Source organism: Glandiceps talaboti, chromosome 3 (genome assembly GCF_964340395.1).
Source record: "Glandiceps talaboti chromosome 3, keGlaTala1.1, whole genome shotgun sequence".
Taxonomy (NCBI): domain Eukaryota; kingdom Metazoa; phylum Hemichordata; class Enteropneusta; family Spengelidae; genus Glandiceps; species Glandiceps talaboti.
The window spans coordinates 9,932,058-9,956,098 of record NC_135551.1 but is presented as its reverse complement, the minus strand read 5'-3'; the positions used below and the strand labels follow the sequence as shown (position 1 = coordinate 9,956,098).

The following is a 24,041-nucleotide window of genomic DNA, read 5'->3' as shown; positions in this document are numbered from 1 at the left end:
TACAAAGTACAAATTGGCTCTATATTATAGTTCATAGCTATTTGTAATTTTTGCTTCCTTGTACTACAGTAGCATTGTTCAGACTGACTCACAAACACAAGATGAAATTCTGCAACGATCACCAAAATTTGCGTCGTAATGTCATTGTATCTCCTTATCAGTGTTGTGGAAAGACACCAGGTTCAGAATGCATTCCGTCATTCTCTCTATCCACTGTATTCCTGGTATACTTGTTGCAGACAGACTCTGGATTCGGTTGCACATTCTGAACCTGTCCAAATTCTTGCATGCTGACCATACCGAGTGGTTGTCTCTGTGACGGCGTTGATCTAGGTACTTGTGATGAGATGTGTGGTTGTGGATGGGTCATCATGGGTTGGTGTTGTATTGATTTTGGTGGTAGTGAGAAGTTAGGTGGTGGAATTGGAGGGCCCATTGTAGTAGCCTGTAATTAGACAACAAATGAGTACATTAATATATGTGAACTACAAAGAATTTGAAATTTTACAGTCAAAGAAAGCTTCATTTTATTATTTTTACTTGTGAGTTCTACCCAACCATATCAATTGGAAGCAAGTATCAGTATGTATATGAAATGTTACAAATCAATACCTCTGGAAAGTAATTAGCTGGCGAACAAAAAAATTGATGATTATCATAGTTAGCTTATTTGGAATGCGGCTGGTTATGGTTAGTGATGTTTAGGGTAAGGGCTGAGTATTGGTAAGGATGGCGCACACATAGATCAAATGTATGTACATGTAATCTTCATGATTCCACTGATAAAATAACATTATGTGAGAACCTGAGATTGAAACTCTGGCCTTTACAGCTGATAAGGGTTAGAGCTGGTGATGGTTATAGCTAGTTATGAGGGTATGCAAATCTCACCTGACTAGTTTTATTACTCAGCATAGCTGACATGTCAACATTGCCACCTGTCTGCATTTGAGCTATCAAACTACGTGTCATAAGATTGATGGAGTTTGGAGAGTGTGGGGTCAACTGAGTTAAAAGATTTTTAAACTGTAGTTCAACATTCATCACATTCATTGCAGATGGTGGTGCCTGTAGATATGGATGGTTTAGTAACTCCTGTATGGATGGTCTCTCCTTTGGGTTTCTTCTCAGACATTTCTGTGTAACAAATAAAAAAGAAGAACACACATATTTGAAATCAAGACATAAACATAATTCTTAGGGTTGTTATAAATAGTTCTTCTTACACAGCAGTAACGTTTCACCTGTTCAGGTACATGTACACCAGCTTTGTCAAACTGTCTGTTTGTTGGCTTTATGACATGTAAGGGATGATCGCACAAAGTCGCACAAGCTCAGTAAGCTAGATCTGAGTCACAGAATGATCCAAAGTTACACATATTGAAGTAAACCGTTTCACACCTCTGGTTACACCTCCAACATATTTGGATCATTCAGCTAGATCCAGTTAGACCCAGTTAGATCCAGTTAGACACTGAAGAAGGACAAGTGATTTGTTTGAAACATAAGTGGAAGAAGAGAACTTGCATATAAATAACTATGTCTAACTACTACTATACCTGTAATACATCTATCACCAGTTTGTTTTCATGTTGTGGGAATTCAATCACACAGTTGGGATCACAGATAGCTTGTAGTTTGGCAAAGTGGTTACTGATGTGTTGAAATGGTGTTTTGCCGTATACAATATAGTACAGAATACAGCCAAGGGACCAGACATCACTCTTACATCCAATCTATAAAATAATAAAATGATTGAGTCAAGTGAAAATCGTGTACTTTATTTCACTGTCCTAAGATGGGGTGTTTGTGCAAGGGTGTCAGAAGATGTGTGTGTGTGTGTGTGTGTGTGTGTGTGTGTGTGTGTGTGTGTGTGACATGGAGAGGGGTGGATAACTTTCCATATTTGTCTGTTATATTTTTATCACATGCAGAGTCAGAGAGATTGTATATATATATGTCAAGAAATGTAAGACCACATATAAACAAAATTGTGTGGTTCTGATAACGTCCAATTTCAAAATAGGGTGGGTAGGTAGGATTTTAAAAAAATTTTATAACTCTTTTTTTTTTATCTGGTTCAGGTTATGTTTTCTGTTGTTTATCTAGATCCCTTCCATATGGTCTTTGCGTTATGGGTCACACAAGGGGATGACATCTTCAAATCTCCCTATTTCTTGTATGACTTTTCAAACTGTTTTGAGTTTTTGATAATTTTTTTCAAATTACCTAAAAAAAAGTTTAGAGTGGGAAGTAAAAAGCTAGGTTGGGTTGGGTTACCGGAACCAAACAATTTCTTTTTTTTTGGCACCTAATTTGATTTTTGTAATCATGATTTTCATTCAGACAGACTGTGAGTGTCTTGCAAAATAACAATTTTTTGATGAGATGATAATCGTTCTCTTTTATTACCTACAATATAGACAGTGTGATTACATACCTTGAGTCTTGGTCTTCTGTGTCCTCTGTCATCAAAATTAGGTGTAGCTGACGTGTCTTGGATAGCTTCAGGTGACATATAATTTAACGTACCAACTTGTGATTCCCGTATCACACTGGTTTTGTCTTGTTGAATTGCATTAGCTATACCAAAGTCTATCAGCTTTAATGTAGCGTCCACAAATAGGAAATTGGCTGGCTTCAAGTCACTGTGGATGATTCCTAGGGTAAAAAGTATACATGGAGGATAAAATGTCTTCAAGTCACTGTGGGTGATTCTTTGGGTAAAATTATATCAATATTATAGTATGTTCTGTTAAAAATTTCTCAATTACTGGGGTACAATGTACTGTAGTCTAGCTGCTAGACTCTTGGGCAATTCTGCTACCCTGTAAGATTTTAAAAGAGACCACAGGTCGCATAGCGCCAGAGGTACTGTCAAGGGCTGTGCACCAGTGGGACTGTCATCCTTAGTTTTTGTTAGATAACCTTTCAGGTAACCGTACAAGCATAGACCCAAGGTCTTGTTATACAAGTAGTAATTAGTCTGAGGTATGTAACATTATTACATATCAGTGATTTATTGCATTGGTGCACCCACATATTAGTGGTATTTCACTGCAGTACAAGTTGTACAACACTAAAAACATTCTGTATGCGAGTACATGGTAGATCTTTCTACACACAATCATGTGAACTCATACATGTATTTGTAATGTTTTACATGTATTTACTGTTTTTGGATAAACATAAACATAATTACAGAGCCCCATGACATCAGAGGTCAAGTGTGGGTACTAGTGTGTTTGTAGCGTTTTCTGGTACACTTTCAGTCACTACGTAAACGTCGTTTGTGAAAGTGAAAGTGTGGCCGTAGAGAACACTGCAAGTTCTCATACTAATACCCAATCTGATTATAGTCAGATGTAGTGTACACTGCATGATTTCTTTTTGGCTGTTATGTTTACTGTCGTTTGTTCTTTTGTGAACGCCTGTTACATACATCTGACACAATACCATAGGTTTTCCAGAGCTACATGAGTGCTGAGTGAATTCACTCAACAAATGTGAACACGTAATGTGCCAAAAAAATATGGGTACAGTACTTCAGAGCGCTCTGTTTGAAAAGAGCAGAGTGCAGGCAAGGACATTATAGTTATTGTTTGGTGGTTCTCTTTCTTTCAGTTTCAAACATTGAGTGTTATTCTGTAAGACATTCTGGTTGGCTATGCGTAAGTACAAGATTGGGTTCAGCAAATTGTATCAGATATATCGGGTATTGTGTCAGATGTATGAAACGGGCACTCACAAAAGAACAAACGACAGTAAATGTAACAGCCAAAAAGAAATTGTGCTGTGTACACTACATCAGATTTGAATCAGATTGGCAAATACCTTGAGTACATGGATGTCAGATCAACACTCACACGTCATGGCGTTCTGTCACAGCATGGTGATCCTGTTGACTTGCGTCAAACAAAAGATATCACAGTTTTCTCAAACTTAAAATCAGTAATCTGTCCTAGAGCCATTTTCACTTTACCTTCTTTATGTACACACTCTACAGCTTCCAGCATATGTCTCCAGTAATGCTTGATGTCTTCATTCTTGATAGCTTTCTGTTTCTTAGCTTTACGTAGAAAACTGGCCAAGTCTATACTACCACATTCTTGTATCATGTAAATATGTGTATCTGTCACCTGACTGTTGAAAGTAATAAAAAAAAGAGAAGATTTTTTATTTACATGGCGAGCACTCCTTGAAACTACAAGTGCGTTACAATGTAAAGTACATGTATGTCCATGATTTGTTCAGGGAGAAGATACGACACTGGTAATCGAGCCTTCGGTTTTTACTAAGACAGACACAAACTAAATCTACTGTACTTCAATGTGGTAGATTTACACAAGTTGGTGATAGTGGTTCCTCTGTTGTGTAATTCTAATCACCCTGTGATCAACATAGCTAGTGTAAACATTGGAAGTCCCAAGACACTACTGCAAGTTTATAGGAACTATAAATAAATCAACTTCAGCAACACTTGGCCCTCCCCAACCGAGACTATAATTAAAACTAAACCAACATCCGTTCAATAGCTTATCACTGACTGTTGTATTGAGATGTTGCGACAATAGTTTTAGTTTGTGTCTATCTTAGTAAAGTGAAGGCTCAGTTCCCATAGTAATATGATGTATAGTCCCACAGTGTAAGACTGATGAAAGACAGATGTCCAGACAGTACCCTATAAACAAACAAGTCATTCGAATACGCTTTACGAGACCCAAGATTCAATCCCTTGTTCTTGTATTTTTGCTCTATTCTACATAAGTGGAAGGAAAATATGAATGACCTAAGGGGCTTTGTCACCCTTAGGTCATAAGTATTTTCAGGCTGAATGAAGAAAAATATAGGAGAATAACATAATTATACCAGCGCCAGTGATATCAAAGAAAAACCGGGGAAAGTAATGGAAATTTTGAACGTTTTGACTCATATTTTGAACACAGCAGAACCAATGACGTAGACATGAGTTGACTCACCAGAGATGTTACATAGAGTTAAAAATACGCAAACTCACCATGTACCAGAGATGTTACATAGAGTTAATAGAAATACGAAGACTCACCAGAGATGTTACATGTACATAGAGTTAGAAATATGCAAACTCACCAATCATACAGATGTATTATTCTTTCACTCTTCATTAATTTCTGGAGTAGATTAATCTCATTGATGTAACCCTGTACTGTCATTTCATCAGCACACTCTAAGTTGACTTGTTTAATGGCATACAACTTCTTTTTACTCTCATCAAACACTTGGTATACCTACAAACCAAATGGAATTCAATGATAAATTTATTGAGACGAAGATGATATATCATATTCGAAAAAAATCATATTCAAGTATGGACCACTAATCTCACCAGAATCTACCATTGACTATAATCACATACCTTACTAGAACCACCTCTACCATTGACTATAATCACATACCTTACTAGAACCACCTCTACCAATGACTCTCAGTATGTTATAGGATCTACCATTGACTACGATCACATCCTTTTTGGCTGCTATGGGTGCTTGCATGGCCTGAATAAAAATAAAATACAGAAAAGAATAGTTACAATGCTATATTATGAAAGATCTTCAATTTACAGTCTATGATGTACGTGGCACAGCTATAATAATTGTTTATTTTGCAGTTGAAGTTGTCTGAGTGTGTGTAAACACGTCTTTATAGAAGACACAGGTCCTCAGAAATGGCGACATGATTTAAAAGATATTGGTGTCAACAAATAAATACATGTACTACAAAGTGTCTGTGATAATCTTACCATCATTTCCTGGGTGACAGGCAAGATTTGGCCTGACTGTGGTGTTACTTACCATCATTTCCTGGGTAACAGGCAAGCCTGGCTGCGGTGTTGCATACCCCTGTGGTGGCATCATAGGTTGTTGAGGGGGGAAAGTCGGTTGTTGGAATTGACATGGCTGCTGCATCATTTGTTGGTACCCCATCACGGATGGTGGGTTTTGACTATTCAGAAAAAAAAATGAAGCAAAGATCAATACAAGAGTAGACAGAATAGTAACATTTGTATTGAGATGGGGTATGGCTGCAGTGACAGAAACAGAATGAATATGTGCATTTCTAAAACTGCTTTGATGTGTTCAGAGTCAGATCTACACGTATACCCAAAGATTCATCGTTGGTGGCGCTCATTACACAAATTCTGTAAAGCCAACAATAGGAGCATTGAGGACAAAAACTGACTCAAGATTTTTTTACTACAAAACACTGTGCCGCCAAATTGAAACTCTGTACATGTAGTCTCTCTGGTTTTGTAGTACTAGTATGTCAGTGTTATCTTCTAGGTGTTCTATAGTATATACAGCTAAAAGAAGCAATTTTTGCCAAAACACTTATGTAAATTTAAAAAAATACAGTTATGATCAAAGTTGATGATTTTGGAAGGTTTAAGTTATTGTTTTACTTGGTAGGTAGTGACACTTTTACTGTTGAACACAGCATGATTGTTAACAAGGGGATTGTAAAAAGCTGAAATGAATGTAAACAAAACTCTCTCTTCAATGAACACAATCCTGCTGTGTTCAGCAATAAAAGTATTCTTGTCTGACAGTTGAAACAACAGACTGAACTTGCCAAATGATTGATGTTAAATGTATATGGGAAGTACAGTCTTCTGGCAAACACTCCCTGTTTTAGAATGATCGCACAATATTGCACAAAAAAAAATTGACAAAACAATGACACAAAAACTCAGTCTGGTTGCAACATTGGGTTGTTACTAAGCAAAGTGTCAACGGCAGCATCAAGACAGTTTAGAATACATACCTGTACTGTACTGCAGCTTGTGATGTTTGCAAGGTTTGAGGCAAGTTCATGGGTAATGGTTGCTGCTGCTGCTGTTGTTGTTGTTGTTGTTGCTGCTGCTGCTGCACTTGTTGTTGTGGTAATGTTGCAGGTATCTGCTGTGGCTTGGCTTTGACTGTGTCAACGTCAGCCATCTCTACATCCATTGGTTCATGCACCTGCTGCTGTTTGTGTTGCTGTTGTTCTTCCTCCTCTGAATCCATATTGAAAATAGACAGCAGCCTAGGTGGTTTTGGTGTTGTAGTCACTACCGTTGGCCGGTCCTGTGACGTCACAGTCTTGCTGTCCTGTGATGTCACAGTCTTGTTGTCCTGTGACACCTCAGTTACACTCGACACTGCGGATTGACGAAGGAGAGGCTTAGAAGAGTATGGCGTGTTCAGACCACTACTTGTAATATTTCTAGCCTTCCGAGAGTTCACTGACGATAACACCTCAGGGACAGCTTTGTTGGTTTCCATCTTGTCTGGCAAACTCTCAGATGTCACCATATTAGAACCCTGTGCTATAGACGATCTACTCTTGACCTGGTCTCTTTCAAAGTTCTGGATTACAGACTTGGTTCTCAGACGATCCACAGTTGATGTCATCGATTCTTTCCTTTCCTTGGCATTCAGTCTCATTCCGGTTGATGTTCTGGAAATCATGTCCATGGAAGCTGACTTTTCCCCTGTCTTGTCATCAGGACTGTGACCTGTGACCTTTCCTGGACCATCAGTCTCATCCAGTGGTTTGACACCGTGGAGTATATCGTAGTCATCATCGTCATCATCTTCATCTGGTCCTTTATATTCATAGACTTTTGGTAAACCAATTCTAGCAAATCTTACAGGTCCCCCGAACTTCGAGTTTCTGAAATCGAATATATAAATTCATCAATTTTGTTGGTAATGTACAATAAATGCAAACAATTTAGATAGATAAGAAACAGGCTTCCCATAGACCACTCATTACAAATTTAATATAAACAACACCATCCGACTCCAACTGAAACATCGACACACACACACATCATCCTTGGGACAAAGAAGCTACAGGTAAGACATCAAGGGATTGCCGAATGACTGTGCATATCATTACACATTTTATGTTCCCTAAGAACAATTTAGATAGATAAGAAACAGAAATTTGCAATCAAGAGATGTAGATTCCTGGATTAGTGTAATTTGTAGTTTGACTTACGTTCTTGGTACTCTAACTGGTCCTGCACTGGCACTGGTGACAGATGGTAGTAGCTTGGTATCTGGTGTAAACACTGGTCCTCTCACACTTTTTTTGGCACTTTGACTAAATTGGTATGCCTGTAAATATAGTGATCAACAAATGATTATAATCCAATCCATACAGCCTACATGTCTCACATCCAATTGACAAAGTTCTACAATTATAGCTTGGTTGGTTAACACAACATTCATGGATTCAAAAAGCCATTGTTTGACAGTACATTCAAAGTTGTATGAAATTCACAGAACCTTGAAATGTTTTCTCAATACTTTCATAACAACAACAAGGGCAATACATGCATTGATCATTGATCTCATGTCGACCAAGAAATCAAACTACAATGTAGTTATTTTTTATGACATCGTAAGTGGTAACATTTTTATATTTATAGTTTTGTTTTTTTTATGATTAGATATACTTTATTGTCCAAGAAAACATGGAAATTCGTCTTGGCACCAGACAAACATCAAATGTAATAAATGACAAGACATGCGTACAGACATAAACAAAACAAAACACCAATGTAAAACTGAAGGTAAAAAGAGCATGCTTGTGCTACAGAAAAATAACTGAGAACAATAGCATTAAAAACTGCATTTACTCTTTGCCAAGTCCAAGTTTAAAAGTTTTACAGCAGTTTGAATAAAGGACTTCTTAATGACGTTCTTTCGAGCACTGGGCATCAGTAGGTGTAATCAGGTAATGATAAGAATTATAAACTAATATATCCTTACATGTTCTTTTCTACGACTATCACTCTTTTGTGCTGTATGTGGGAACTGCATTGGTATTGTGTCTGCATCACTACCAGCTGACTTCTCTACTGTGGAGTGAGACCTGAGTAAATAACAAAACAAAATACACATTAAATACATTATAAACAAATAAATAGATTTAAAAAAAATAAATATACGTCCAGAAAAAAAAACTAACATAAAGGTAGATCACAAAGATGTTGAACCCTGAAGAATAATGTTACTGTAATAAATATGAATATGGAAGCATGTAAGTCTTCAGCAAGACTGCACATTTCAGGATACAAGCTAACTATTGCACTAAAACGAAGAGGAATGAATGCAGTAAAGCTAGTTTTAAATTCAACATATTGGTAACCCTCATTTTGAAGTTCAAAATCTGAAACTGGTTTGAATTTCACAGCTTCAATAGATTAGTATACAACAAATATGAAAAAGGCCTCTGTTTGGTAGTCTGACCCTCCAAGAAGTTAAACACTAGCTTCAAATAAACCCATCATTTAGGAGAAACGCAGTGTTACAAGGTTGATGTGGTCCATTGCTAAGGAGTTATGAAACAGTTCTAAATACAGTAACTGCCAAGGACAAGGGGTAACACACAAGCTCCTATGTGGCGCTATCATAAAAAAGTCGACCTCCGACTAATCTTTCAAATTGACGCAGCATTCAGTGGGGGCCGTAGCAGTAAGACGTCAATGAATGGTTAGCCCTATCTAGTCGATGGCGCGCACAGTACAAGGATATTCGAGTACAATTATCTGGTAGATACATGTATCAGTTCATGCAAAACAGCCCTTTCTGCTAGAGACACTCCCAAGACAGTAGAGAGTCAGTCTACGTAGGAGCACGGCGGGAACAGAGTGTCTTACCTGTCGGTTGTCTTGAAACTAACAGTTCCATCAATTGTCATGTGAGTGCTGTGATGGTGATCTGACAAACTACTTGAACTGGCACTAGAGCTGTTCAAACTGAAATATGAAATACATACCATTACTAATTATTCCCCAATATTTGTCTTCATTCAGCCAAGGAAAATATGAGTGACTTATGGGGCCTTGTCACTATGTGTCAAACACAAGCAATAACAAAAAACTCCTTAGGTCACAAGTATATTATGACTGAATGAAGAAACATATTGGTGGATAATATATACATTGTGTAATCACACTTATGCAAGGTTAATGTACATGTGTCAAATAATGACAATGTTGAACATTTTGACCAAGATACAGGAGCCAAATTGTTACATACAACGAATTTGCTGTGAATGCATGATATGATTGCAAAGCCTTCATAAAAAACAATAAGGACCTCTGATGTTGGTTCATGACAGTTTGCTTTATGTCCGTGAAAGTTAGTCATTCGTATGTAATAATATGACTAACTTCCACAGACATAAAAAAAATGATGAAAGCGTCGCATGAACCTACACCAGAGACATTCGCTGTTATTTTGTGACAGTTCTATTTTTATAGTGTGATAACGAGAAGAATTTGACACCTACATGTACAAAGCTAGTTTTAAATGTCCACTATTGATAAAACAATGTTCTGATCGCTGGCATCTCTAAATAACACTAGGAATGAATGCATGCAATGGCCTACAGTCAGTATAGACATTACATTTAATATTAGACTTCAAAACTGAACATGTTCAACATCTCTCTGCTGTGGGTAACCTTTATACAACAGACAAAACACTAATTTTCCACTTCTCAGAACCTACCTGGTATTAGAAAAAGTGCTTTTAGCTGGTACATTCATATCTTCTTCTGATGAATTTTTGCTACTGTTACTTCCACCACTACTGTTACTGCCACTGTTTACCCAGGAACGGTGACGGTAATGTCCTAACTCACTTATCCTGGAAGTATGATGACCTGAAAATAGAATTAACAAAACAAATAATTAAAACTGCTATACTCGACACTAAAACAATGTATTTTTTTAAATATAAGGCATGCCTATAACATGTAAGTTAGACTTTCTCAACTCCCTGGGGAGTATATATAATCCACTGCAGCCTCTATAACATATAAGCACATAGGATTAAAACATTCACATTGCAACCTCTATCCTACCACTACAGGTCCCCAATTATACAGCTGGGTTGACTGAGGCACTATCGTGGTTCAAATCTTGTCCAAGGACTTTAGTCATTCAGAAACAAATGGTAGCGACGGGGCTTGAACCTGCAACCTGCAGAATCCAAGTCAGTCACTCTAACAATTTGCCCAGGCATCATGACCCCCACTCCACGAGGTACATGGGTTCATAGTCATACAATAGTGGTAACACTTTATGATTAACTACCACCATACTTTTTGCTACTTCAAAATCTTATTTCAAAGTTATGCTATATATCCGTGAGATGTCTTACTTGGTTTGATGCCATGTTCTTCAGCACCATAAATTTGTTTTTCACCATTTATTAATTTTCTCATAGCTTGGTTTAACAATTCTGTTGGTTCTGCTTCCACTTCCTTGGCCTTTCTCATGATACTTTTACTCTTTGGTACATTATCTGTCAAAAGATTGTAGGGATGAGTTAGTTGAAAAGTCATTATCAGACATATGCTCTACCCTATAGTAATGTCTGACAGTCAACAAACATTGTACTTGTACAGTTACAAGGTAAACTTCAATGATCTACAATGAAATGATGATTCAAGTGAACTGCCGGAGACATCAGAGGTCACTTCAATTTCAAGAATGTTCTCGTACATCTCATAAATGCCAGTAATATCATCGCTTACATAAACAGATGTTGTATATACATATAATGTATATCCTTATTAGTTACAACCCACTTCCTATACTTTGAGCTTTTAACATTACTTATCCTGTGAAATAAAGTATTCTGATTTTAGCCACAACTGGAGTGACTCCTCTCTCTATATATCCACCGTTGCTCACTCTCTGCCTCACAACAACCTGCCTTCTAAATTTATGTGCCTAGCCACATGAACATTGCTTCAGTATACATGTATGTTCAGCCCAGAGGACAAGTGGGGATCATCTATATTGTACTAGTTTATAATAACAATCATCTAGATAAAGTACAGTGGTCGTTTGGGATGAAGCACATCTATTTTGTTGACGTACATGTATACAATGTGCTGCATGATGAGTTCTGCATTACTTACTGACAATCACACAATGTCTCACAAGCTCAATAAATGAACTTTGTTTGGTTTAAGGGGGTAGGGGGTCTGCCATCAATGTGATTGCTGAACTTCATTTTCGCACTCCTAACAAAATTTCGAAAACTTTCACTCCTTCAACGATTTGATATTTACAACTGAGATGTTGATAAGTTCATTAAAATTTACTTCTAATGTGAGATAAAGTGCTGGGTTTCCGGTAGTATTTTGATGTGCTTACTATCATGTTTTTACATTGTATTGACGGCAGTGGTGTGACAGCTACAAATTTTATCAAGCTTCACATCTTATATAAACTTGTCATGTCACACTTGTGAACATTCATATAGGGGAGGGGGTTTTGTCCTAAATGAATGAAGTTAACTTATTGAGCTTGTGCGACATTGTGCGATGGTCCCTTACCATGTTCAAGTTCAAACTGTTCAGCTGCTACACTTAAACAATACTATGATTCTTAGATTAGCTCTGACCCACTTACCATGTTCAAGTTCATACTGTGCAGCTGCGACATGTACCAATGCTATAGTTCTTAGATTAGCTCGAGCATACTGAAACTGCATTCTACCATCCTCCACGTCATCCTCTCTGAAATATATATGTGTACGTACCAACAACATACTGGTGAGTCAAAGCAACTACACAGTGGGTGAAAACATTTGAAACCCCATGACATTTATATTGTCAGAAAAATTTGTCACTGTAGTGATAATGATTAAATACCATGTTAAAGGTTGTAGAATTTCCACTCCAATATGTTGAATACGATTGCGATTCACTTCGTCCCAATTTCAACTCGTCCCATTTTCAATTCGCCCCAACAACACTAGTAAACGTTTATAAATCTAAACGATACATGGACTTGAAGTACGAGGACCGAAAAATTCACATGATTTTACCTACGTGGCCAGCTGAAGCGTAGCAAAGGTAACATTTCATAGCAGAAAGTGGTGTGGGTTTCGGCTAAGTGTTTGCTAGATCTAGAACTTATACTAGCACAACAACTTTCCACAGTCATGGAATATCACTTTTCACATTAGGACCCAAATAAGAAATAATAATGATAATATAACCAGGGAGAATATTAGTGACTGACACGCTTACGACTTCCACGTGTACCTGTTTTGGAGACGTGTCTCCTCTCCCTAGTTAACGCAACTAAGTATTGTAGTATGTGTTTACAGCGCAAGTGTTACTTCATTAGTGGAATACGAGATACCACAGACCCTCCAAACTGAGTACTACTAGGTTCGATTTCATATATGCACAGGTAAATTATATTGTAAAGAGTTGAAGCGAGTTGAAAATGGGGCGAGTTGAAAATTAGACGAGTTGAAATGGGACGAGTTGAAATTGGGACGAATTGATCTGTCACCGTTGAATACACACAACCTGTCACTGTCCCTATGTTGACTTTTGAAATGTTTGTATCAAAGTCGGTTTTCCTATCCCCACTTCCACTAAAACCCACTGGTTTGAATTGATTTAGTTGAAACTACTGGGAAGGTTTTGAACTTACTCAAAGTAGGTTTCAAGCCAATGCAAAAACAAAGGTGATTAATTCAGATTCACCGATCAGTTTTCTTGTGAGGACTGAGACCAGTTTCAAACTGACTTCATTGAACAGTTTAGTCTGACTTGGTTTCGAATTGATTTAAGTGTGGACATTGCTAGCTCTACATGTACATGGCCTGGAGATATCACTGCATACATGTACATGTACATTAGATAGCGCTACATGTACCATGTAGAATATCTGTGAAATACTTATTAGAGTTTTTTTTTTTTACATAACTCAGTAATATATTTACTGATTATATAAGGATCAGGTAGCAATCTGTTTGATGTAAAAGTTAAGTGGTACTGATATGATGCTCAATACTGCACCTTTCTAAAATTAAGGGCAGTAAGTATGTAAAATCTACCTTGGGTTCCCCTTTCATTTCACTGGGGTTTCTGACCAAAGTTATTATGGTATAAAGAATGGGATGCTGAGACTATACCACAGTGTTACCATACATGTATGTCCCCCCCTTCTGTTACCAGCAAAACCATAGCAAAAAACATTGGCTTTGACCCTCAAAAATGTCACCTTGCAATTGAGCAAAATATCAGAAGTGGTGAAATAAATCAGACTAATAAGATAAAATTAATGCTAAATAACTTACCCCTGTAAGAGAGCAAATCTGATGTGAATCTTGGCATAGTTTAGATTTTTCTTATTCTCATCCAGTGACATTTGTTGTATAGCTTTACTAAACACACTATACAGGTACTGATAGCGTGTTTGTTTGTCCTGGTAGTTTCTTCTAAACTCCACATAATTTAAAAATTCTAACCAATTCTCTGGCTTGTTACCACATTCTATTATCTTATTCAACCAAGATGTATGGTCTGCAAGGAAAAAAAATAAAAAAATGTTTGTCAGTGTCAAATCTAAACAAACAATAATTGAGTTGTACTAATTGAATATTAATGAGCAATTGTCTGAATGAAGTAACCAATTACAATTCCCTGTCAGTTCCTTCCCCCAGGGGAGGGTGGGGGAAGCTACTCTCTTATTTGAGTATATGTACATTTACTAGCCTTTTAGTCTAAAATGGGGTCTGTTTATTTTAAGGTGAAGAGTCTAAAACAGGGTTCGACATACACACTGGCCTACTATCCCGAGTCCAGTAACTGTCTGTAAGGACCAGTAAAATGCCCTTTGCAGGTAGTCAGACAGGATAGTGACTCTTTGATAGATATATTTGGGAGTAAAATGGCGGCCATATGAATTCACGGTCAGGCGTAACAAAAAAATTTGTGTGGTTCCGATTACATTCAATTTTAAAATAGGTGGTATAACATAAGTTGTATAAACTGCATCTTGGAAAAGACATCTGGTTTGGCACTACTACTACGTATGTAAATACATTTTACACACAGTATCTGTAATGCAAACTTTTAGAAGGCCCACGGTGATAACAAACACAAAGTTTATATTAAAGTGATAAACTATAATTTAATGATCTTGAAGGTTTGGATTTGGCATGCAAAGCCACTGTACATACCTGTAAATTCCAAAGTAACTGTTCCAGTATTCCCATGGGAAGTGTCATCTTTATCTTTATCTTTCTCCTGCATCTGTTTTGACGGTTTGATATTGTCGAGTCTTGCTCTTAGTGATTCCAAATTTAACTTCGACATGGTTGTAAGAGTTCCCAGATAATGGCAGTCCGGTGTAAGTTGGCAGTAAATATATGGTTAGCTGGTTTAGCAGTGATTAACTGAAACAGCAATACATGTATATCGGATTATTAGATTTGATTATCAGATTTTTGTATAGTTTCTCAAGGGTGGTGAACACAATGTACATGTATGTAGATCATCTAAAATGCACAAGCAGGGTAAATCAAAAGAACAGCGTCTCACTGAAAGTGTTCGTTTTCATTCAAATATTCCAATATTTACCCTTTTCCATGTCCTGCTATTAGTATATCATTTCAGTTGGTTTGAATTTTATTCTTAATTTATTAATAGAGATAATTTCCAATCTCATCATGACCTAAAGTGCTGAAGATTGTCAGGTTTATATTGTACTGTGTCACTTCTTATAAGGTTGCTGTAATTTTGCAAAAATCTGTAACAATGAGTCATTTCGATAACCATGGAGATTTCCCTCCAACATCAGCATTTCTTCAGCGTGCCAAGCACACACTTAAAATTAAATAAACTTTAAAATAAATTTCAAGTTTACAGAACTTACAATATGAGGTATTGGTCATACAGTGTATGAATGAGGAGTAGTTAAAATTTGTGAAAATTAAAATGACCCTTCATAACATGAAAATCACACCTTTAAAATATGTGTATTTCATACATTTTTTTATCCGATTCACTTCATTTTGCCGGTTAACCTGGGATTATGCAACTTAAGTCATTGTTTTGGAAATGTTAAACTTCAAGTGGTCTGAGATGTTAATGCCTGTGGGTGGCTGTGGATGAATTTTAAATTACATCTCAGGACTTCTAGAGCAACATGTTTGGCTATACTGTGAGTAAAGGTATCATAATGATACTGTATAGGAACTAGACTTATGTGATTGCATGGTGCACCTGAGGCCTGTGTACATGTATCATTTTGTATGTTTGTATACCATGGAGAAGGTACCGTACACATAAATTATGCTGTTCTTTTTGTCCTGTATTGTAGTCATAGTTTAACACATTGCAGTATTCATCAATAGAGTGTGGTAAATTAGTGTCCAGCAAATCATAAACAAAGGTACTGACCAAAAACCTTTGCAGCTCAGTACAGACTGTACATCGTCGAGCTTACTGAAGATCTAGAGTGAGTCCTAAACTGGCTATGTGAGATTTCACGGACAGCCATTTTTTGATATAAGAAAATACAATTAAAATAGGAGTGAAAAGTGATTCCCCCAAACTTCTATCCCATATGATATATGTGTGGTTGAACGAAAGTCTTGTAGAGTAAAATTAGTATATTTCGGGGTACAAAATCTCTGAGTTTATAAATTGCTCCTATTTTCCGCCGTATAGTTTTATTTACATTACAGTATGGATTCTGGAATCCATTACGTGTAACAGTATCGCATTACTGTCTACAAGCAGGACTATGGCACTGCCATGATGGATTATGAGTACGTATGTATGCCGTGCACACAAATCACGACCTTTTAAAACCTACTACATACAACGATACACATTGTGTATTACAGTTACACTATCACTGTATTCACTATCACGAACCAGAATTGAGTACGTCGGCAGAGATGACAAGACTTCACGACCCAAAAACGTTGATTCTTCCACCTCAATCACAAGTTACTGAACAGCATTTACACCTAGGCAGTTTACACGTATTAGAAAACAGTAACAAGTAGTCAAACAGAATCATAGCTTACCTATAAACTGTTATCCTTGAGTGGAAACGAACAGAACAGATCAATAACATTACGTATCGGCCATTTTATTTTGAATCTCCTGCCTTGTGCTCACGTGACCAATACACTATCTTCTGATTGGTTATAGCAGAAGTCGTGCGTTGAGGGCGCTATTACAAAGCTCTAACTCACAAAACATTGGGAATCAAACACTGGAAACAGTACCGTTTATATTATGAAGAGCTATTCATTGCTGAATGATGAAAGAAAGAGGAGTATGGACTATTCTAAGATGGGGAGAGGAAAAAGCGAGACGAAGACATATTTTGGAGTGGGCAATGGACATGTGGATCCAGCCGGATGGCATTTTGTGAAATGTTGCAGAGGGAAGATAAATACGAACAGCTTTCACTTTCCCTTCTCATGTATTTCCCTTTTAAAAAACTATGTCAGCAATTAAAGTTTCATGACATTTCTTTTCACTTTTTTTAACTTGGAAAGAATTCAGAAAATTGACTCGTTGATTGTACCTGAACTGTGTTAAGTTTAGGAAGTATGTTTTGTTTGTATAATGATATACCTGTATATGTTAAGTAGGACATGACACGTGTTCTGTTTTCGATAGAATAACAACAGTCAGTCAAATCAAACGGAACCTCAAGAGTTGTTACAGTAGCTGTTTCTATATCTTTTATGTCATGATTTGAGGGAAACAGCTTGGCTATTTTATGCCAGCATATATGTGCAATATTGAGCTGCCCTCCAATATATGTAGTATGTTTTTTCTCTCCTATAAACATTAACAAATACATGTATGATTCACGTACCTTATGCTTGTCATACTGATCAAGATGAGTAATTTATTTGAAATGAATGTGATTGAAAATAAAAAAAATTAAGAATGTGATGGAAAATTTTCAGTCATAAAAAGAAATGCATATGGTGATGTAAAAATACGTAAGACCAAATTGAGAAAACAGGAACTTGAAATATGGTATATTCTAATATATTTGAACATAAATTTCTTTTCAGAAAACAGCTTAGAGATACCTAACTGTCTGGACAACTCAAACCATGGATAAATCCACCAGAGATAAATCCACCTTTTTCCAGCTGTCCCTCCAGATCATCCAAAGTGAAAATTCAGTTTAGGCCTACATGCCAAAATGAGTGAGTGATCACAATTTTGCAGAAGAGTTTGTCCAGTATGTAAGAATATGACAATATGAAGATCTATGACCGAAACTCAAAGAACATAAAAGGCACCATGACAGCTAGCAATGGAGCAACAAGCAGGCTATCACCAAGCAAATGATGACCATAGTACATAGTAACAACAGAAGATTCCAGTAATAATTTTAGGCATCAGGGAAAATTCATTAAAATATTGGAAGAGATACCATACATGACTGGGAACCTTTACTCTTTCTGCAGGACACACTAGTACTGTTAAGTAACTGCACAAATTCAAAGACAATTAAGTCATCTGGAATTTACAATGACATCAAATTTTAAACAAAAACCCAGAGTTCAGCCAAGGACTATTTTTAAGCAAATCTATCTGCTATTTGACAATTTAATACTTGTGTTCATAGAGGTATTTGAAAACTTTTTGTTTCTAAACATACATTTTTCAATAAATAAAAGTTTAAAAGGATGAAAGTTTGGTTTTTGTTTATACATATATATATAGTCTTAATAAAATTCTTTTTCTTGTCTCAAGAATTCATTTTTCAGAATATTCTTGGGACATTAATTCATTTTCTAAGTCCAGAAAGTGTGTAGAAATTCAATGCTGGCCTATAGAAACCTACACGCTGACATATAGACATCTATAGGTGGGCCTAGAGAAACCTATAGGCTGACCTATAGATGTCTATAAGCTGACCTATAGATGTCTATAGGCTGACCTGTTGACATCTATAGGTTGACCTATAGAAACTTTTAGGCTGACCTATGATGTCTATAGGCTGGCCTATAGAAACCTATAGATACCTATAGACTGGCCTATAGAAACCTATAGATACCTATAGACTGGCCTATAGAAACCTATAGGCTAGTCTATAGAAACCCATAGGCTGGCCTATAGATACTATAGACTGGCCTATAGAAACCTATAGGCTGGCCTATAGAAACCTATAGACTGGCATATAGAAACCTATAGGCTGGCCTATAGAAACCTATAGATACCTATAGATTGGCCTATAGAAACCTATAAGCTTGCCTATAGAAACCTATAGATACCTATAGACTGGCCTATAGAAACCTATAGGCTGGCCTATAGAAACCTATAGATACCTATAGACTGGCCTATAGAAACCTATAGGCTGGCCTATAGAAACCTATAGATACCTATAGACTGGCCTATAGAAACCTATAGGCTGGCCTATAGAAACCTATAGATACCTATAGACTGACCTATAGAAACCTATAGGCTAGCCTATAGAAACCTATAGAAACCTATAGGTCGGCCTATAGAAACCTATAGGTAAAACGTCCCAATTCTCTATAGGATCCTATAGGCCGGCCTATAGACATGTCTATAGACATGTCTATAGGCCGCCTATAGGATATTTCTGTAAGGGTCTCACTGTATAACACCATCTCTTCATTATTAGTGGAACCAAAGCAAACATGGAGCATTCTGAAATTTGCACTTTGGCGTACATCATTGTTTTAATAAGCAATTTGTCTTGGCATGGGTCAGGTAAGTTGTGTATGTATGTATGTATGTATGTATGTATGTATGTATGTATGTATGTATGTATGTATGTATGTATGTATGTGTGGGTTTACATGAATTAATAATTCCACACGTCTTCTATATGTACCGTTCTGCAGACCCCTGTAGGGGTCAGACAATAAACTTTAATGTGCTCAGAGACCACTGTCTAGAAATAGTGATCTGAGGTATATGCAGTACAAAGTTATCAACTTGTCTCAGCACTCAAGACGTCTTTCAAATTCAGCCACACTCGCTCGATAATAGCTTTTCATTGTTTCTTGTCCTTCAGAAAACAATTGGTAACCTTGAACTGCGGGAAGATGAGACAGCCAAGTATCCGGGTGTCGTACGACGTGTTGTCATGCCGGAACAATGTCAGTGGGGTTTGGTGAATCGATGTGGAGGCCAGGTCAAAGTTCGATTATCGAATCATTATGGTTACTTCTTTAAACGTTTTTTTGATCGAGACTCGGCACGAAGGTATCAGAAAATTCATACTTTTAATGACCAATATTTGTTGACATGCTAGTAATATGAAATTCACAGTAATGTAAACCTTGGCAGTTTTAACTTGAAATATTTTGACACAGTATGTAATTTTGATAATCGACTGATCAAATGCTACCAGCATTCCATTCCACGAACAATTGTGGCCTTTGTTCAAAAAAATGATTTGCAGTGGTTTGTCATGTTTTTCTCTTTCACCATTGTTTACAAACGGATATCAAGCCAGTGTACAATGTATCATCAATGGATACTAATTTAGCTTTTTTAAACGTAACTTTTCATATTCCAATATGTTATTCATGTCGCGATTCTTGCCATCATTATTACCATCACAACTACTTCCATTATCATTATCAACAGCACCAGCACCAGCACCACCACCACCACCACCCATTTATTCGTTTTCAAACCCTGTTACAAAAACAAAACTACCAACAAAATTACGTACAAGGGTAAAAGGGCGAAAACACACAAGTGAAAGTATAGAATATTCAATGGCGCAGTGAAAATGTTCCTCATAAAATATAGATAACTTCTACAGTTACAATCTTAGATAGTGACAAATTGCGTAGCTAAGTATTGCATCAATTTGATACTTACAAACTATCGATATAATATTTTCCTGACCGAGAGTTCTGGTCAGGAAATGGTGATAGGGATGGGAATTTTGGTAATAGAGTTTGTAAAATATGAACGATGAAAGGATATACAGAGGTAAATCAGTATGTGTATTATCAATAACTAAATTAGCTGTCATATGTAAACATTTACGGTTTTGTGATTAAAAGTCTACTTGGAAGATGACCGTTGGTGACTGCAAATTGCGTCGTTGATAGCCAATGTTGATTTCAATAATTCTAAGTTATATTCTTGTCAATAATGTTCAAACATTACCGCCGCCACCACCACCACCACCACCACCACCACCACCATCATCATCATCATCATCATCATCGTTGTCGTGGTCGTGGTCTTCGTCGTCGTCTTAGTGCGTAGTGATCGTCGTCAGAAAAAAGAGGCACCAGTGTGCATGAACTTCATTATTATAGTCAGTCAGTTGTTCATCCTGTTAGCCCAGCTATTCGGTTACAGCGCCCTCAAGGATATAGTCAATTCGCAGGCAGTGTCTGATATGATTTCTTGGGTACTTAATAAGCACTGTGTCATTCTCTTTCTATCTTACTTTCTTTCTTTTCACAGAGAGTGTGTTCGGACAAAGGATAGATTGACTGTAACTGCAGATGTTAACGCAAAGCTATGTAGAAACAGAGACACTTGGTTGAACAGCATATCAACAACAGATGCTTTGGCAATTGAATTTGTAGCTGGTGCCCAGAGGAAACTCACTTACTTTGGTCTTGAATATGATGCGTGTAAGTCACGTGTTCATTGCATGATAAAATTTTCGCTCAAATGAACACAAAGCGTTTGGACGCTCGTTAAAGTAACTATTAAATGTGTGTCATCACTTCAATTGTTTCTGAAAGTGAAGGGAAACCGAAGACGTAAATAGAAAAAAATTGCTTAACACTTTGACAGTTGTGTGAAAAGTCCAGTCAGACTTATTTCTGCCTTTAGTACACTTGTATTGATTACTGCTATCAACTTAAAGGAAACGTCCAGTCAGACTTATTTCTACCTTTAGTACACTTACTGCTATCAACTTAAAGGAAACGTCCAGTCAGACTTATTTCTACCTTTAGTACACTTACTGCTATCAACTTAAAGGAAACGTCCAGTCAGACTTATTTCTACCTTTAGTACACTTACTGCTATCAACTTAAAGGAAACGTCCAGTCAGACTTATTTCTGCCTTTAGTACACTTGTATTGATTACTGCTATCAACTTAAAGGAAACGTCCAGTCAGACTTATTTCTACCTTTAGTACACTTGTATTGATTACTGCTATCAAGTTAAAGGAAAAGTCCAGTCAGACTTATTTCTGCCTTTATTACACCTGTATTGATTACTGCTATCAACTTAAAGGAAACGTACAGTCAGACTTATTTCTACCTTTAGTACACTTGTATTGATTACTGCTATCAACTTAAAGGAAACGTCCAGTCAGACTTGTATCAAGTAAAAGAAAAGTACAGTCAGACTTATTTCTGCCTTTATTACACCTGTATTGATTTCTGCTATCAACTTAAAGGAAAAGTCCAGTCTGACTTATTTCTACCTTTAGTACACTTGTATTGATTACTGCTATCAAGTTAAAGGAAAAGTCCAGTCAGACTTATTTCTGCCTTTAGTACACCTGTAGTGATTACTCCAATTTAAAAGCAAAATCCAGCCAGGTCGTAGTTCTGCATTTAGTAATACATTGTATTGATTACTGCTATCAACTTAGAAAGGAATTTTTGTTGTTAACATAGCAATTCAATTTGATACTTTACAGTCAACTTTAAAATTGGATTTTCCTTCAATGGTTTATGGGAAAATTTCTGACTAAAACATCACTAATAGATTTATTGAAGGGAAAACGTAGTTCTAAAATCAGGATGATGTTGTTACCCACTTGCAGCGCACAATGATGATTAGGAAAACCTATTGTGTAAAATCCATATCTAACAGAACTGTTAATAATTTTATAGAATAAAAACACGTTCGTGTCTACAATGTGGTGTAGACTTTGTTAGTTTACATTTCCATAAAACTAGAATTATAAATACTGGAACAAAACATACTAGTAATAAGAGCAAGGGAAGCGAATATATAGAAATTCAAAGCTACTAACAAATATACAATTTATACTACTATCGATTCTGTTGAGATAAATTGGAAAATTCTCTTCAGTAAAGTTCCTAGACTCTTACTAGCTGTGCCCATTATATAACCACAAGAATGAAGAATTGATGTTGTTTTCAAATCCGTAGATTGTGGTGGTTGGTCTGGAGGGGACGTTCACCTCAATGATCTCCTCAATGAATCCTGGGATGATTATGACGTCACAGCACTAAAAGCGCCGTGGATAGCGATGATATGGGATACAAACACAAACCAACCGTTCTGCAGCGGAGTGATATTAAGTAATAGATTTATCCTCACATCTGCAACATGCGTCAGCGCTGCAAGACTGAGATCAACGGTTGAAGTTTCCTGGGAAGGAGTGACTATCAGACTTGGGAAAACAGAGTCTGATAAGGTAGAGGAACATGAACAAATGTTTTACTATAATGGTACATATTGTATCGCATCATCGGAAGATAACCTCTGTCTTGTCAAACTTAGTCATGATGTTACATTTAGTAGATACGTAAGACCAGTGTGTCTTCCCACTGATGAAGTTCTTGATGGAAGTGCGTGCATCTGAAGGCACCTACGGTTTTACCATAGGCTGGGCTAAATTGAATCCTAATAACCGTTACCAGACGAAACTGCAGAGAATCCCATTACGGATTCAAAACTGGCAAACATGTCGGAACAATGTCGACGATGATTGGCCGTACAAGAAACACTATTTCTGTACAGGTCACGTGGATGGAGATGATGGTGAACATCGTTGCTATGGTCACGATGGGGCCCCGTTCCTGAAAGTATGGGAAGGGCGTTTGTATTTGTTTGGAGTTGTCGCTAATGACTGGGATACCTGGGGAAATGAAGGTTGCCCTCAACGTGGAAACTATGGATGGTTCTGGAGAACTGTGAAAATTCAAGATGAAATATGGTCGACCATCTGTTCATAGAAAACTGCAATTACATGTCATTCTTTCATAGGAATGATTTCTTTTATAGGTATATAAACATTTGGGTTATAACCAAAAACAGATATTAAGCCTCAACGGAAAATGATAACATTTATTAAAAAAATATATATTTGAACACTTAAAATGGGATCACTTTATTCAGTTGTGAATGGTCTGCCAGATTAATGGGAATGTATATGATTTTCAAGGTTTACTTACTGAATCACGAGACATGTAAGCACATAGACACATAC

At 36.9% G+C, this 24,041-nt stretch overlaps 2 protein-coding genes across 2 annotated transcripts; one reads left to right on the top strand and one right to left on the bottom strand.

Moving 5' to 3' along the window:
• Positions 1-157: 157 nt before the first annotated feature.
• Positions 158-15,168, bottom strand: LOC144433013 (uncharacterized). The gene is made up of 18 exons (XM_078121327.1): positions 15,033-15,168; positions 14,148-14,373; positions 12,461-12,567; positions 11,199-11,342; positions 10,588-10,698; positions 9,689-9,809; positions 8,799-8,901; positions 8,023-8,141; positions 6,909-7,692; positions 6,802-6,872; positions 5,832-5,982; positions 5,436-5,534; positions 5,110-5,267; positions 3,983-4,143; positions 2,441-2,661; positions 1,560-1,736; positions 892-1,137; positions 158-445 (listed from the first exon to the last, which is right to left on the bottom strand). Exons 1-18 carry the CDS (start codon positions 15,166-15,168, stop codon positions 158-160), a joined length of 3,423 nt encoding a protein of 1,140 aa, XP_077977453.1.
• Positions 15,169-19,566: 4,398 nt separating this feature from the next.
• LOC144433012 (coagulation factor X-like) lies at positions 19,567-23,787 on the top strand. The gene is made up of 5 exons (XM_078121326.1): positions 19,567-19,575; positions 19,883-20,073; positions 21,301-21,473; positions 22,978-23,246; positions 23,389-23,787. The coding sequence occupies exons 1-5, from the start codon at positions 19,567-19,569 to the stop codon at positions 23,785-23,787; spliced, it is 1,041 nt and encodes a 346-aa protein (XP_077977452.1).
• The last annotated feature ends 254 nt before the right edge of the window (positions 23,788-24,041 follow it).